The sequence below is a fragment of the Crocuta crocuta genome, unplaced genomic scaffold (assembly GCF_008692635.1).
Source record: "Crocuta crocuta isolate KB4526 unplaced genomic scaffold, BGI_CrCroc_1.0 scaffold95, whole genome shotgun sequence".
Taxonomy (NCBI): domain Eukaryota; kingdom Metazoa; phylum Chordata; class Mammalia; order Carnivora; family Hyaenidae; genus Crocuta; species Crocuta crocuta.
The window spans coordinates 6,269,100-6,287,491 of NW_027530971.1; the positions used below are offsets into that span (position 1 = coordinate 6,269,100).

The following is an 18,392-nucleotide window of genomic DNA, read 5'->3' on the forward strand; positions in this document are numbered from 1 at the left end:
GAGAACTCATGCCAAGTGTGCCAATGTGCTTGTACTAAAGGGAGAGGGCCATAGAAGTTGCATGTAGGACGATTAGAAAAGCACTATGTTCCTCAAAATTAAAAACCATTCCTTAATTTAAAGAGAGGTGGTTAGCATACTTAGGGTTTTATCAGCTTTTAAACTTGTATGAATATGTGCTTGCTATTATCCCTAACTATGACAAGTTTAGATGGATGGCTATGAAAAAGAAAAGAAAATATGACATCATTGGAATTACAAGTAAGACAAGAAGAAACCCAAAGTACAGACACAAGAACACAGAAAAATTTTAAGAGAGTACAGATGTCATGACATTTATTAAAAGGCATGCTACAATGCTATACTCGTTAGGAAAAGAGATTAGAGATATCAAGTAATAGTCAGCAAATATACAAACCGAATGAAAATGGAATATACTGTAGTGTACAGAAACTTGAATTAACCATGCACTACGCATTTAGAAAATATGCTTTTTAATATTTTATCTTCTCTTTGCATTTATAACATAATTCACTTAAACAATCACAGAATCCTCTTCTTCCAATGCCACAAACTGTGTTACAAATGAAAGCTGGTACTGCTGCTTATCAAAATATACAAGACAATTGATGTTTTATATAAAACCACTTTATATGTTAACTTGTTCCCAAAAACCTTTTTTTTTTTCCTTTTTTGGCCTGGTTAAAAAAAAGTTGTTACAAATATTTACAGCATTTTCTTCTGTTAGATGAACATTCTTATCAACTGAAAAAGGGAATTTTATGAACAGACCACATAAAACACAAGACAATGTCAGAGGCTCCTAGCTGTGCTATTTTTTTTTTTCTTAAATACAGTACTGAAAATGCCCATCAAACCCTAACATCCTAATCCATTCTGCTCACATTTATACTCCCATTTTCTCTAAGTAGTCTATTCACCAATAGGAAATAGAAAGTAAAGGCCGCTTTGCACTGGGTCTTCTTGCAGAAAGGAGCTTGGGAAAAAATGCTTAATGAGAGGAGTTAAAACCAGAACAGTTAAGTCTTTGGTCAGAGCAATGAGGTGACATTTTGATGCAAAACTTTGCTTGGTCAGCAATTTATAATTAGTACTTTCTGGATGTGGGATGAATTTTTTTTTTTAAAGATCTAGGTAACAATGGTAAGGGGGGAAAAGGCCAGAGTATGTTTTGTTTTTTAAATGACATCCAAAATAACTATTTAAATATCTGTTAATACAACTACTACAGAGATTCAAAAACTGAAAATAACACAACAAAAACAAAATCTGTTTACAGTGCTGACTTAAGCTTGCTATAAGCAGCTTTCAATCATGACTATTATCACCAAGGTCACTGGACCAGACAAATATCCCTGTTTTCTGGAACATATGCCTCAGGTTACAAAAACTAAAATGACTACCACAAAGATTTAGAGCAGCTCATTCTTGGACCTGCACAATGCTATACAATGAATATTATGTGAGAAAGGCAAAAGTGTAGCTGAAACCTCATTTCTACAGTTAAAATTCTTTGCTTGTATGAATAGTCTGTGAGATAACATTCTTTTAAAACTTTATAGTACATATTTCCTGAAAACCAGAATACTGATACTACCTTAGTCTCAAATAGGAAGAAAAGGTCAATTAAGACTACTGAAGAAGGCACATAAACTTTGGTCCTGTTTGGTTTTCTTCCCTCTATAAAACCCCCCACTAATATTTTAGCAATTTTCTACTTTTTAAACCATTCACAACTAACTGTTAGAATTTGCTGTGAAAAAAGACTGCAAATAGTTTTTAGATAACAACACAGCTCTTCTGAAGGACAGCTGAGTTCTATTTTCTTTAAAGGAAAACTTTTGTGCAATCTAAATTGCATTTTTTTTTTAGCACAATAGTAGAATATTTTAAGTCTGGCAGTTTTATTCTTGTTAACAACTGATCAAGACAAAGGAAAGGCTAAGAAAAATGCTTTTACGCATAGTCATGCTGTCTTTTTGGTTTAAAAATAGCAGTACACATCAGGTTTTCTAAGAGATAGATTGATAGTTTGGCAAACTTAGGGTTTTTAAGTGACTCACTGGGGGAAAAACACATACTTTTGAGTTTGTCATCTTTTGTCCAAAAGTATTTAGTGGGAACAGAAATTACATGAAACATATTCACTATATAAATTCAACTGCCTAATGACATTTATGAGAGTTATCTCTTTATCATCTGAAGTAGAACCAATGATCACCATCGTAGGCGGAGCCAAAGAAGACACTGCTCCCTTAAGGAATTAGGCAGGCAAAATTATGTCTCTAAAAATTGTGAGATCTGCAACTTTTAAATTTTTTTTTAAGGTTTTATTTATTTCTAGGAGAGAGAGAGAGAGAGACAGCGTGAGCAGGGGAGGGTCGGAGAGAGAGGGAGTCACAGACTCTGAAACAGGCTCCAGGCTCTGAGCTGGCAGTCAGCACAGAGACCGACGCGGGGCTCGAACCCACGAACCGGGAGATCATGACCTAAGCGAAAGTCAGACGCTTAACTGACTAAGCCACCCAGGCGCCCCAAGATCTGCAACTTTTAACAGAATCAGAAACATTACTAAAAATAACATTGTAATATTTAGTCTTAAAGACTATATGGCATTCTATTGGATCTATTGGGGAATTCTGATACTCTCCAGTAAGCTATTGATTAAGATACTGAGATACTGGGTCATTTTTCTATTTGTATCTCACAAAAAACACATTTTACTGCTATGCAAGTTATTTAAATCTCAAACTTTTTGGCTTACATTGCTATTGCTGAACATGTACTGCTATTTTCTGAAGACCTGAATATATATACTCTGTGTACAAGTCAAGACACCTCCAAAAGTGGTAAGACAATACTTCTTAAAATAAAGGAAATAAACTTAGAAATAGATAATAGGACAATAGAAATAGGATAATATGGACAGCTCAACAGTGAAAATAAACATTGTTTAGAAGATACTGAATAAATGTATGCCAAAATAAAAGTACGAAGATCTAGTTTTTCCACTACCCTGATATTTTTAAATCTTTCTACAGAAACAATGCCAACACAAATACTATAGACCTCTATGATTCAAACAGTAAATAACCCAATATGGACAATATCCATGCACTACAGCTAATTTCAGACACAAATTGAAGATTTCAAACATACTAGTTTAGACAAGAATATCTCACTTTTCCAAATCTTAATTTGACTTTGTCAATAAATTAAAATGTATGTAATGTGTATATGTATGTACATTTGGAGAGTGCATGTATATGTATACATACTTACCTACACATACACACACCACGCAGACACACCACACCACACCACACCAAACACAGGCATACACACACATCCCTGAAAAAGGTTCAAATGTTCTCTCAGATTTAAAGGCCATTCCCTACTTCAAAATTACATTCAACACTATTTTGATTTCCATTCTGCTACACTGACACTAAATGTTATGAGAATCATGAATTAAACTTACACAGTAATTTCTAACTCAAAGCAAACAAAATAATCCAATAAATGTGACACTGAAAATTACAACAGTGCCTGTATGGAAGAAATAAAGAAGCAAATTTGGGGAGGTTTCTTTTAAAAAAGTGTTTTTCCCTCCCCCATCTTACCCAGTGTTTTGGTAAAAACACATTTTGTAAGTGAAACAAAACAAAACCAAACCTATATAACTGATTATTACTATCCATTCAGCCAATGCTAAAACAGACTCATTTGAAATGAATCTCAATTTAGTGTCCTCCTTCCTATTCTACCAGGTACCTGCTTCTCAGTGTTAAGTAAATTCTGCTTTTTATAACCTATAGTATCTTCTGTAGTCTCTAATTTTCTATAAAATTTCTTTTGTAAAAATCTTCCAACATTCAAATTAATGGCTGCAATATAGTAAAGAGACTGAGATATTCTTTTTAAAGGTGAGATGAGCTACTCTGAGAATCTTAAAAGTGTAAAAGGGATGGACAAAAATGACCCCTGTGACAATTTCTGCTTTTAAAAAAAATCTGATCAAGCATTGAAAAAATAATGAATGAATGCAAAGTTTCTCCTTAAAAAGAAATAATTTTACATTACAGAATCACTGAAGCAACATTAAAATGTATTCTTACACTCAACCAAAAGAGAAAAGGACAGAGTATGAGAAAGGACCTACCTTCTCATATTCCATATAAGGTGGACACTCAGTAATAAAGTTACATTAACAAAGAAAAGCATCCCACTGTACTGAGAAAATCCAAGTAAACCTGAGACAAATTCTACTGGGTGATAAAGGTTAGACAAGATTCAGAAACTGAAATTGCATTTTATAGTCTCAAACTGGTATGCTATAACTGGCAATGACCACCACTGGTCACAAAGTGAAGAGGCCTACAGGTGTGCACTGAGTTATTCCCCAAACCATTCACCCTTTCCTACCCCATGTCTGCACCAAAGCACCAAAAATTTGAATAAAAACTATTACTTATTGAAAACCACTTAAATTGCAATGAAAAAACTTTAAAATCCTTACCAAAACAGGGAAAGAAAAAACAAAACGCTCACCAAGCCCACAATATAGCTTTCAAGATACTTAGATAAAATTCTAACCTATTGTATCATAAGCACATAATAAGGCACATAATAAGAAATTAAGTAAATACACAGTAATTCTGAATAAGTATTAGAGATTATAGTGGTACAAAAAACCCTTGAGATTAATTTTTTTCTAAAAGAAGACCTTACCAAAAATAACTTTTAAAAAATCTGTCAAACCATATGATAGACCTGAATATTTTCCTTAAGACTGTAAACTTTTTTCTGAAAACAATTATAAAAAAGTAGTTTATAAGTAGGATTATTTTTCTTTTTAAATTTTCCAAGATCATATTACTCAGCAAATAGTATCATTTTGAAATTTAAACCATGACTTTTCCTAATAAAATTAGTATTTCTTATGACACCTTAACAGATCCTGGATTCCATTTAATTTCCTTGGGGACAACTGAGACACTTCATTTCTCCAGTCTTAAAAAATTAAAGATATGTATTCTTCAAAGGAGTGTCTTACAGTGAAAAAAAGAAACTACTAAAAGAAAATGTGCAAGTTTATAAATTTTCTTCCAATACAACCCAATTTGTTTATGTATAATACCTATCAATATATGCCTAACAACTGATAAAATTTAGAAGTGAACATAATTTCCTATAGGGGTCGAACTTCTGAATCATAAAGTTAAAAACTTCGTTGTAAGTAATTTAAAAAGTCTGTTTGTTTAAATTTTTCCAAAGTACAAAGGAGTTTAGAAATGTTGTATAAGGCTGATCTGGACCCAAACTAAAATAAAGTCTGTCCTCTTGAAATCCGATTTAATACAGGGAATTAAATTATTCAAAAAATTCTTTTCCTGATTTTTTTTCCTGAAGGTTATATTCATAGACACGAAGGTACAAAGGAAAAACGAGCCTTTGATCACATACTGACAAGGGAGAAAAATGGAAAAAAAGAATGTCCCTTGATTTTCTGAATATACTTGGATATCAAACTCAGAGTTATTTTTGTGAAAGAGGCAGAATTGGTCTTGAGCTGCTTCAGTCTATGTCTGAAGGTTTTACTGAAATTATGGTCCAGTCTTAGGAGAAAAATTCACAGAAAAATCAGATTGTAGATTTTGAGAAGGAAACTCTGAGGTGGTGATTTTCTCCAAGGTCATGGTTATGAAGCTCAATGAGGGCCTGGATTGCTTCTTCCACAGATCCCAACTGAATGAGTGCCATTTTGCGATCTTTCCTGAAAATCACGGAAGAAGTATAAAAAGTATGTACATTAATGTTACCCACAAATCCCCCCAAATCTAGATGACTTCATTGAGCTACCTTTAAATTCTGCACACCACATAAAATAATGTATTTCTTGAAAGCATGGACTTACTGAAAGAATTTAAAAGCCTTCACTGAACATCCAGCTTCTGTGAAAAGGTTCTTCAGATCATCCACTGTAACAGAAGGGCTGTGGAAATATCACAGAGAGTGTCAACTAACTTAGCCCCAATTCTCTAACGAACCAAAGATTAACTTTCAACTGTCAAATCTCCAAAGTATCTCACATTTTTAAGACAATAAAGCCATGATTTGGAACTGCCCTGAAAGATGTTCAAGACTGACACATAGACATGTTCTCAAACAATGTAATTTTGTCTCAAATCTTTTGCATAAAATATGGGCAGGTACTGGGGCAACTGGGTGGCTCAGTTAAGCATCTGACTTTAGCTCAGGTCACGGTATCATGGTTTGTGGGTTTAAGCCCTGCATCAGACTCTGTGCTGACAGCCCAGAGCCTGGAGCCTGTTTCAGATTCTATGTCTCCCTCTCTCTCTGCCCCTCCCCTGCTTGTGCTCTGTCTCTGTCTTTTGAAAATAAATAAACATTTAAAAAAAAAAAAAAAACTAAAAAAAATATAGGTCGGTATTTAAAGAACAAGAAAATCTATATTTCTTTTAAAGGGATAATTACCCATACCACTGACTTCAGTAATTGACGTTAGTAGGATTTCCAAAGTTACTTCCCAATTCTGACTTGTTGGCTCTTGACCAGATGTCTACATTTCAATGGCTTTTAGGGTAATTCTGAATACATGTATGTGGGAGTCAGGGTCTAAGNGGACTCAAATTCACTGACTGCAAAATCATGCTCTGAGCCGAAGTCACGACGTTTAACTGACTGAGCCACCCAGGTATGCTGACATGTTAGACTTCTAAGGCTGAGAGGCATTGCAATTCCCACCCTGCCCTCCCTTGAATCATTAGCTCTGGAAGAAACCAACCACTATTTCAGAAGGACGCTCAAACACCCATATGGAGAAGTCCTTTGTGGCAAGGAACTGAGGCTGCCTGTCAACAACTAGGCACATACGTTAGATGAGCCACTTTGGAAGTGGATCCTCTAGCCCCAGTTAAACCTTCACGTTATTGAGACACTCTAAGTCAAAACTAATCAGCTAAGCCACTCTGATTCCTGAATCACAGTAACAGTATTAGATAATAAACATTTACTACTTTGTTAAGTTTTGGGGTGATCTGTTATTCAGCAGTAGATAACTAATACAGTGGCCTATCACATGAGAGTCAACTGACTAAAGTATTCTAAGATAGCACTTGTCGTATTCCCTAATTTCTTATGAGATGATTTAACTGCCCTAATGTCTTAAGAACACTGTATCTCATGTCACAACTGCCAGTGATGATGGTGCAGGAGGACAATGACTGGCTCTGCATGGAGACAGATTGGAGTTCACACTCTATTTCTCATTCATTTGGTATGTGACTTTGCATAAGGTGCTTAACTTGAGAGAGTTTCACTGATAAAATGAAACCAATGACTTTAATTCAATGGTTTTTTATAAATGAATTAATAGAAGAATAGTGGTTATCAAGGACTGGAAAGTAGAGGAAAATGGGGAATTACTGTTTAATGGGTACAAAGCTTCAATTTGGGATAATGACAAGAATCTGCAGATGGGCAGAGGTGATGGTTGTACAATCTGAATGTACTTAATGTGAATGTACACTAAATGGCACATTCAAAAATGGTTAAAATAGGGACACCTGGGTGGCTCAGTCAATTAAGTGTCTGACTGGCTCAGGTCATGTTCTCCTGATTTGTGAGTTCAAACCCTGCATCAGGCTTTCTTCTGTTAGTGCAGAGTCTGCTTTGGATCCTCTGGCCCCCTCTCTGCCTCTCACCTGCTCTCAGGTGTACTATCAAAAATAAATAAACATTTTTTTATTTTAAAAAAGGTTATTATATGGAGATAAATGAGGTAACAAATGTAAATTGCCAGCACAGTGCCGAGAACTCGGTAGATGGTTCAAAAAATACTAACATCGGGGCGCCTGGGTGGCTCAGTCGGTCAAGCGTCCGACTTCGGCTCAGGTCATGATCTTGCAGTTCGAGGGTTGGAACCCTACGTCGGGCTCTGTGCTGACAGCTCAGAGCCTGAAGCCTGTCTTCAGATTCTGTGTCTCCTTCTCTCTCTGACCCTCCCCCGCTCACGCGGTCTCTCTCTCAAAAATAAATAAAACATTAAAAAATTAAATTATATATGTATATATAAAAAATACTAACATCCTCTCTCTCTTCTGCCTATGTATCTTATGTAGGTTGCAACCTGAGACCAGCCCCTAGATAAGAGACTAGCTGGCAGACTGAGCATTCAACATTATTTTGAGTGATTACTTTGTATTCCCAGTCATCCCCATTCTCATTCTCAATAATGTTCTAGACTTTTTTACCCTTCCTCATTCCCTCAAGTCTTTAAATTTCCACAGACATGGACACATACAACCCCACCATTTCCAATGTTTATTCTGTCTGCATGTATTAGATTAAGTTATATACAACTGCCATCTTCATATGTGCTGGGAGTGCAGAGTCTGTTTGGGATTCTCTCTCTCCCTCGCTCTCTGCTCCTTCCCCACTCAACACTGTCTCTGTCTCAAAAATAAATTAAACTTAAAAAAAAAAAAAAAAGATGACTAAAGAACAAGTCTATTAAAACACTGGTTAAAATGTAGTCATGATAATTTTTAGTTTTTATAAACGTTTTTAAAATTATTTATTTTACTTTTGAGAGAAAGAGCACACAAGCAGAGAAGGGATAGAGACGGGGACACAGGATCTGAGGAGCAAAAGTGGGCTCTGTGATGATAGCAGTGAGCCTGATGCAGGACCTGAATTCACAAACTGTGAGATCACGACCTGAGCTGAACTTGGATGCTCAGATGACTGAGTCACCCAGGCACCCCTAAACATCTTTTAAAAGGTTTATTTATTTATATGGAGAGAGAGAGAGAGAGAGAATGGGCACACACACAAGTGGGGAGGGTGGGCAGAGAGACGGAGAGAGAGTCCCAAACAGGCTCCATGGAGTCATTGTGGGGCCTGGTGCTGGACTCAAACTCACAAATCCTGACTTCATGACCTGAGTCAAAAGCAAGAGTCCGACGCTTAACTGATTCGGCCACCCATGTGCCCCAGAGTAATTAACATATATACGGCTTTGCAACTTGTAGATAAAGATTAGAAAATTCATTTTTACCATATTCTTAGACACATAAATTGTTTGATTTTGCTATGTTCGTTAATTCTCTACTTCTGTACAAAGGGATGAACAAGTATGTACCAATGGAATATTTCTGCATAAACTTATTTTTATGCCTTTTTATAACTGAAAGGTAACTAGTTGCTAATTCTCTATTTGGGACATCTTTTTTTTTTTTTTTTAATGTTTTTTATTTATTTCTGAGAGAGCGAGAGAGAGCGCACGAGAATGACCAGGGGACGGTCAGAGCGAGAAGGAGACACAGAATCTGAAACAGGCTCCAGACTGAGCTTGCTGTCAGCACAGAGCCCAACGCAGGGCTCAAACACTCGAACTGTAGCCGAAGTTGGACGCCCAACTGACTGAGCCACCAGGCGCCCCACTAATTCTCTATTTGAAAAGAAACTGTTGCTTTCACTTTTGGTGTTAAGACTAGAGATATAACTTTAAGACATGATGGTAAATAAGTAATCTCATAAGAAATTGGTGACATGGACAACTGCTACATTAGAATAATTTCAGAATTTCTACCTCTCCCAAACCATATACTGTACAATATTATTAATCATCTAAATGAATAATAATTAATTGGGTACATACGGGATGTTGGAAAGATGCAGAGTGGCTGATGGTGGAAAAATATTCTGGAAGTTTTTAGAGCCAGGTTTTTTAAAGCGATGCAAAGGACTATTGCTAAAATCCTTAGTCAGACCTTGGTCTTCTTGTCCCTCTCGAGGAAGTTGAACTGCCTGATGTTTGGACAGTGTAGCGCGAAGCACTTTTCCATAAAGTCTCTGCCCACTCAGGTGGTTCATGGCTGGTGCATAGGAAGAAAATAAGAAAAGTTTGGGTATTAAGATAAAGTTGTTGTAAAATTTGTCTAAATTATCATAAATTCTTTTCTTTAGTCATTTAAAATTATATTGCCAGTTCTGAGTTATAATGGTTTTAAATCCAAAAACTCTTACATACAGAAATGTATTAAATGACTTTACTGTAATGAAAGAGAAGAAGTTAAACAAAAAATAACTAGTAGAGTGCTAGAAAGTTTCATAGTGCACAGAACAAGGGCTCAGGAAATGGTTATTGAATAAAGTATTTTAATCTCAAGCAATGCTTTTTTTTTTTTCTTAAAGCAGGCTCCATGCCCAAAGTGAGACTTGAACTCACAACTCTGAGATCAAGAGTTGCATGCTCTACTGACTGAGCCAGCCAGGTACCCCTGGCAACACATTTTTTTAAATAAAAAAACTGAGTAGTAATATTTTTAAAGCCACTATAACTATGAACAATAAAGGCCATGGGATTCTACTTTCTTACACCATTATGATGAAGTCTGCCCAAACATTTAACCCATGAAACAGTTCCAGAAAACTTAATTTGGAAGAAAAACAAATAAATAAATAAAATTAAATGAAACCAAAAAAGTCACATTTATTAGTTTATACTTAATGGGAAAAAACTAGAGTTTATAAAGCTCCAAACATCAACCATACATTCAAGTAGATAAATGAACTTCAGACTTCAAAGAGCAATAACTATTTATCTTTTTTTTTTTTTTTTTGAAACAGAGCTTGCACCTGAATGGAGGGAGGAGCAGAGAGAGGCAGAGAGAATTCCAAGCAGGCTCTATGCCCAGCACAGAGCCTGATGTGGGGCTCGATCTCTCAACTGTGAGACAGATCACGACTTTAGTTGAAATCAAGAGTTGGATGCCTAACCCACTGTGCCACCCAGGCACCCCTATTTTTGAATCTTAAACTAGAAGTAGGCCCAAATAATAATGAAGACATTTGCATAAGGAGGTACCCTTCAGTAAAATGATATTCCTACCACCCAGAGGTTTATTTTATAGCCAAATTCACCTACCAGAGAAGCAGGCTATCATTACTACTATTAATCACTGTACCTAGCTGAGCTTGACTTGCATCTGCCATCTGAACCAAAGCATTCTCTTTCTTATTAAACATAATCTTCACTCGATGTACATCACCATATACTCCTAATGGAAAAGACAAAACAAAACCTTAATTAAACAAAAAAGTTCCTGTGTAATGTTCAATTTTACTAATACATTTAAAGGCTTCTCTTCTCATGTAAATATTCTCTGGGCAATTCCACACATGTGCTCCCAAATTTGATATCCCTTCTATGTTCCAGTCCTTTTAATCTACTCAACCCTTTTCACTTGGAGGTCGCATATACACTTCAAATTTAGTATGCCCCAAATGGATTCATCTCCATTTTTCTCTCCCTGCTTCCGGTTTCACTGACTCTGCCGATATATATTATCATCATCTATATATTTGCTCTAGTCAGACACCTGGGAGGCATCTTTTAACTTTCTCCCTTTCCTTAAACTCTCATATTCAGTCAATCACCAGCACCCATTGATTTTGTGGCCCAAATATCTCTTACACTTATCCACTTCTTCCCATCCTCACCTCCATCAAAGCTACCATTATCATTTCAGATCTAAATCACGCTAACAGCACCCCAACTGACCCTAATACAATCAATTTTTCTATATTAGTCTTCCCCAAAGTGGATTCCATATTCCAAAGGACTGGCAAAATGATTGGGGTGTAGGGGAAAATAGTCAAACTCATTTATACAGATTTGTTTATATAAGCTACTATGAAAAACTGTATTTTACAAATTTTTAATATATGCATGAAATTATAGGCAGAAATTTCTACAATAGGAAGGATATTATTTTTAAAATTTAATACATCAAATTAGATTGCAGTTTATGTGCTAGAGGGTATCACCAATATAATAAAAATTAGACCCTTAAATATTACTAGCACCATAAGCACACTTTGTTATGTGACGAAAGAATGACCGTGAGTATCTTCAAGGCACACACAAGGAGTGCTGATTATCTTGTGGGCAAGCACCTAAGAGCAACTGAAGTTAGAGATGAATGGTATTTTTAAAAAAGACAACTATTCCTAATTCCAAATTGGCTGTCTTTCTCAGAAATGATGAGTGGTTGAAATAGATATTAAAAAAAAATAGAGGGGCGCCTGGGTGGCTTAGTCGGTTAAGCGTCCGACTTTCGCTTAGGTCATGGTCTCGCGGTTCGTGGGTTCGAGCCCCGCGTCGGGCTCTGTGCTGACTGCCAGCTCAGAGCCTGGAGCCTGTCTCGGTCTGTGACTCCCTCTCTCTCCGACCCTCCCCTGCTCACGCTGTCTCTCTCTCTCTCTCTCCTAGAAATAAATAAAAAACATTAAAAAATAATAAAATAAAAAAAAATACAATTTGTTCTTCAAGTTGAGGGTGATATATTTTTTTTAATTTTTTAAATTTAATCTGAGAGAGAGAAAGAGAGACAGCATGAGCAGGGGAGGGTCAGAGAGAGAGGGAAATACAGAATCCGAAGCAGGCTCCAGGCTCTGAGCTGTCAGCACAGAGCCTGACGTGGGGCTCGAACCCACAAACTGTGAGATCATGACCTGAGCTGAAGTTGGACGGTTAACCGACTGAGCCACCCAGGCGGCCCGAGGGTGATATTTTTCTAAACGAGTAAGAAATTAATTGCTTTTGGAAAGAAATATACATTAAGTTATTAGAAAGACATGTGAAAATTTATCATTAATACGTAATTTTGTTACTGAAAATTACATGAATGTGTCAGGAATAAAAACTTTTTTATGAACTCCAAGGTGTATGAAGAATCTCTGTGGGGTGACAGAAATGTTCTAAAACTGAACTGTAATGGCTGCATGTGCAACGATGTAAATTTACTAAAACTCAATGGGTTATGTACCTAAGCAGGTGAACTTGTATGGTTACAAATTACATCTCAAAAAAACTGTCTAAAAAACCTATTATCCACTCAAGATTTTGAAATGACTTTCTATCCTATTAAATTTCCAAATAAAGAGTACCAGTGAGTTTTAACCCCATCTGTTAAAAAAATATTCTAATACAGCAATTTGCAACATCAAATGATTTATTTAACAAAACAAGAGGAAAAAATGGAACTTTTCTAGGTAAAGTACAACAAAAATGAATGGGTGAGATTGAGAAATTAGTACCATAATTAATTAGGTACAGTGACAATGAAACATTTCCACTTAAATCACTTATCTTTATGAGCTATCATTTTCAGTTATGACAACCTTTAAGATCAAGCACTAAAATAAAGTGAATTTGGAAATCAGAGCTGGGAATACTGAATCAAAATGGAAAAGATTTTAAATAATGAAACATATTAAGTAGTATTTCTCATTAAATGTTGTAAGTTTTTTATGAAGTTTCACCATTAATAAAAATCTCTAAAATAATGATTATTTTGTTCTTATATTTCTATTTGTGCATATTATACTGTATATAATGAGTACAGGAAAAGATGGATAAAGTTTACATTTTTTTTTAACTGAGTGAGGAACACTATTAGAAGGTCTGGAGACTATTTTTAAAACCTGAATCTCATTACTCCTCTTCTCTGCTTAAAACTATTCAATGGTTTCCCACTGTTCTTAGATTAAAAATCCAGCTCCTTAATTTAGTTTACAAAGCTCTTCCTGACCTTGTCCATATTCATCTGTCCGGCGTCAACACTTTCCATTGGGAGCGGCTTCCTTCACTCCCATGTTCCAGGAGCTCTCTCACCCATTGCTAGTACGTGGGAAAGCACATTCGCCCTTCCTTTTTGCCTGGCCAATGCTTACTCATTTTTCACAAGTCAGCTTAACTATCATTTCTATCAGTACACCATCTTTGATTCTCTCAGCTAGGTTAGGTCTCCCAAGTACACGTTCCTATTACAATCTCTATTTCCCTTTTTATAAAACTTTACTTTAACTGTAATTACTTACTACGTCTTACTTATTTCCTTCTCTCTCTTCAGTGTGAAACACACTATTTGGTACATAGAGATAACTGATAAATATTACTGAGTGATAAAACAGGCTTAATCCACATCACAGACATTAAAAACAGCAAAAAAAAAACTTACCAAACAGGATAAAAAGCCCATGTGGTGTGATAAGCTGTTTGAAAAGGAGAACACAAAATGTAAGTGTCAAATTTAAATAAAAAAATTAAAGTGTATGAAACAATCTTAAACATTTTCATTTGAACATAACCCTAGATCAAAAGCTATAAAAAGACTAAAATTATAAAATAATTTTCAACTCACATCCGGATTGAGATTGGTGACAAGTAGAACAGAATTTCCTGGTACACCACTAGTCCCAGGAATGGCCATCCTTCCAGTGACAGCAGAGGAGGTGATTGTGAGAGGGCCCAGAGCTCCAGGAACAGCTGGGACTGATATACCTTTTTAAAATATCAAAAGCATTTCAATGTATACTGGTTATCTGGGGAATTACAACACTGGATATAACTTAAATAAATAAACGAAGACGAAAGCAAAAATGTAGAAGAAAACAAGTCAAAGCTACCATAAGGATATCAAAGGCCAGTTAAGCCTAGAAGTCAACTTCCTTATTCTTGGACAGCATCATGCTCAGTACTCTGTTATTTATTATACAGAATTTTGCAGAGCAACTGAATTCATTGGTCTTAAAAGTCATTAGGCTTTTGGAGGATCTATCAACAATAAGCACTCCATTTCTTGAAAGATATTCTAGCACATTGCTATAAGGTAGATTTTCATTTGGCTTCTACCACAAAATTAAAAAAAAAAAAACACTTTAGCAAAAGTCATATCTGTGACTAGAAGTATTACATGTCCTCTTAAGACTGGACTGTATAACTGGCTACATAACTCTGTAAATTCACTAAAAATCACTGAACTGTATACCAGGATGCAGAATACAAAACATTCTGTATAAGAATAGTATTGTATAAAAAAAAAATTATAACCTTATAAAGTGCTGTATAAATATAACCATCAATAATTGATTTATAGAGTTCAGTATTCTTCTATAGCAAGAATTTTCAGAGATCTCTAGATATTCTAGAATTACTTCAAGTTTTATAATACTGGAATATTGATACTATATACTATGCCTAAAATAGCACTTTACTATTTCTGAAAGTCCTACTATTTGTGTTTTCAGCTTAAAAATTATCTAAGGTAAAATCCCTAGTTAATGTAAAATAAACCAGTTCCTTAATGATAATTACTGATTCTTTAAGCTCAAAGTTCCTTATAATAGGGTCTGGTTATTTTCCCGCAAATCACGTAATTAAACTTCAATATAGTTTACATTCAGACTATTCTGCTTGACAATCTAATGAGGTCATTTTAACCATCATCTTCCTGCAGACCACTTTCTCAAGGTGGATATTTTCCATGAAATCTATACTCAATGGGTCGTTCACATGGCCTCTTCCTATGCCCTTCCAATCCAACTCTGCAACTTCTGAATAACCTGTGAAGGTTTATTACATATCACCAACAGTACAATGTAGCAACATGGTAAGGTGTGTAGTATGTACATATGTGGGGGGGGTGTGTGTGCGTGTGTGTATCTACCTGCTTACTGAAGCTTAAGTCTTATCAACTCAGGAGTCCCCTAAGTGCATTTTTTACTCTTTTTTTTTTTAATCTTTTTTAACATTTATTTTTGAGAGACAGAGACAGAGCATGAGTGGGGGAGGGGCAGAGAGAGAAGGAGACACAGAATCTGAAACAGGCTCCAGGCTCTGAGCTGTCAGCACAGAACCCGATGCGGGGCTTGAACCCATGAGAACAAACCATGAGATCATGACCTGAGCTGAAGTTGGATGCTTAACCGACTGAGCCACCCAGGCGCCCCGCATTTTTTTACTCTTAATATCTGCGATGATTTACATACTGTTTGTATCAAAAAGAAATATCTAAAATGAAGGAAACAATACATCACTACTCCCAAATGTTTATCAGTTAAACTTTGGGAAGCTTCAAATAAATAAAAATAATGTATAATGCCTTCATTTTAATGGATTAGGTAGAATTTCACTTAATTAAACATGTATTAAGATTTCTTAAAACCACCAAAAACAGGGGTGCCTGGGTGGCTCAGTCGGTTGAGTGTCTGACTTTGGCTCAGGTCATGATCCCACGGTTCGTGGGGTCCAGTCCTGCATCAGGCTCTGTGCTGACAGCCAGCTCAGAGCCTGGAGCCTGCTTCAGATTCTGTGTCTCCCTCTCTCTCTCTGACCCTCTCCTGCTCATGCTGTCTCTCTCTCTCTCTCTCAGAAATAAGTTTTAAAAAACCATTTACCCCCCCCACCAAAAACATAAAACTTAAATGTCAACCGTATCATTTTTTCTCTTTTAGTCAACTTCATCCTCTGTATCAAAGAGAGTAACTAAAATTCCCAAAATTAGAGGGGCAGAATATGAAGATTATTGACAGAAAGCCGCTATGTTGCAATTTAAAATACCGTTATGCTCATGAGTCAGCTGGAAACTGGAAATGTAGTTTATGTACAATAGGATTAACACTATGCCACTCTTCTAATCACCAACAGTAATATTTTCTTTAGGCATCAGAAAGAAAATAATAAAGTAAATTTTATCTTTTCCTTAACTTATGATCGGATTTATTCTGTTTACTATTTGGAAAAGAGTGAGAGTCATTATCAGAGTATTAACCAACTGCTATCTCTTAATTATCTCCATTAGCTAGAAAAAATATATATCCCCCCAATAAACAGCATGTATACTCTCTATGGTAATTCTCTGAAACCATTAATGACATAAGAAAGGATTTAATATTTATTAATTCAAGTATTTACTGATTGCATAGTATGTGTTGAAGGCCATCACAGGCATTCAGAACCCTAATGTAAGTAAGACACAGGTCTATTCAACATGTAATTGATAAGCTTATCAGCAAAGACAGAAGCAGTTCATACATTTATAGAGTAATCTAAAAGGCAAATGTTAGGCTACTTAATACAGTCAACCGACAGTAATCTGTGTCAATAACAAGTACATATGATGCAGGATGTATAATGTAACTGGGGGCTGAGAATGAAACCACAGAGTATCTGTAAAGACAAGGAAGTTATGCATCATACAGTGCATTATTCCTATGGCTGATATAATGCTTTTATTGTAAACTTTCAAATATAGTCATGTGTTTCATCTTGATAAGTTCCTAGAACATACAGATCACTAAAAAACTATTTCATATTCAACTTTAAAAATTCACCTGTAGCTTGATGAAATCCAATGGCTGGGGCAAATCCAGCAGCCCCTGCATACGGTGAAGAAATTATACCTGGTGCACCTAATGGGAAAGAAAAGCTAAAGTAAATATTCTACCTACAGATATGGTTATCAAAAAAATTTTTAAAAAAGCTTTATGATGGTATGCTATTGATAAAGAGATATTGTTATGGAATAAAGATTTGTTCAAAAGGTGATCCCTAATGTGTAATAAAGAGTCTCTGCCCCTTCCAGAGGCTAACCTCTTTCAACTGGGCTCAAGGTTTAAGAGTAGAGCTTAGCTGTTATTTAGCCTTGAGTTATTAGTTACTTTCTTTTCGTTTAGTTTCATTAGTGAGGCTGAATTTCATGCCCTTATTTAGAGCGCTATTTCTATTTTAGAAAATTTCTATGTCAAATACTTACTAAAATGTCCTGTACCTAGAAGGTACCGTGGTAATGAAAATATGAAATAAAAATCCTTGCTTTTGAAAGGCTTACAAACTAAAATTTTATGAACTATATAATTCTTATAATAATATGATTTACAGAAGATTTATATACTGAGGATCTAGTGGCTTAAACACAAATGTACTGCAAGTGGCCTAAGAAGCAAATACAGAGGATTCACTGTGATTGTCTGGAGGTTTCTCAGGAAGTAAAACTTGAGCTGGACATTATGTAATTAAAAAGCACGGTGCCTGGGTGGCTCAGTTGGTTAAGTATCCGACTTCGGCTCAGGTCATGATCTCATGGTTTGGGAGTTCCAGCCCCCAAATCTGTGCTGGCAGCACAGAGCTGGCTTCAGATCCTCTGTCTCCCTCTCTCTCTGCCCCTCCTCTGCTTGTGCTCTCAATCTTTCTAAAAAATAAACACTTAAATTTGAAAAAAAAAAAAAAGAAAAGAAAAAAGAAAAGCACGGTGCCTACTGCACACCAGATGCTAAGCAAATGCTGGTATTACTTCTTTCTCTCCAGAAGCCTAGGGACTGTGACCATCAAGAAAAACAGGAGTTAGTTCCAATGGAGAAGTCAATACTAGTAGCAAGACAATTTGGTTTTGGACATGTCAAGGTTGAGGTGATGGTAACACACAAGTGGAAATGAGAAGGCAAACTTGACACAGATTTGTAAATCATCTATGTAGAAACAAATGTGAAAGCCATACACA

General features: G+C 35.8%; 1 protein-coding gene across 3 annotated transcripts in view; it reads right to left on the reverse strand.

The window, feature by feature from the left end:
* Positions 1-308: 308 nt before the first annotated feature.
* Positions 309-18,392, reverse strand: part of PTBP3 (polypyrimidine tract binding protein 3) — a 115,823-nt gene continuing 97,739 nt past the window's right edge. For all 3 annotated transcript variants that reach the window (XM_077769872.1, XM_077769871.1, XM_077769873.1), the window contains 7 exons: positions 17,227-17,304; positions 14,256-14,395; positions 14,073-14,106; positions 11,016-11,108; positions 9,707-9,923; positions 5,939-6,016; positions 309-5,797 (listed from right to left, as the gene is read on the reverse strand). In XM_077769872.1, the coding sequence (XP_077625998.1) occupies positions 5,665-5,797; positions 5,939-6,016; positions 9,707-9,923; positions 11,016-11,108; positions 14,073-14,106; positions 14,256-14,395; positions 17,227-17,304 (773 nt within the window). In that variant the 3' untranslated portion in view covers positions 309-5,664. The remainder of the gene's footprint in view (positions 5,798-5,938; positions 6,017-9,706; positions 9,924-11,015; positions 11,109-14,072; positions 14,107-14,255; positions 14,396-17,226; positions 17,305-18,392) is intronic.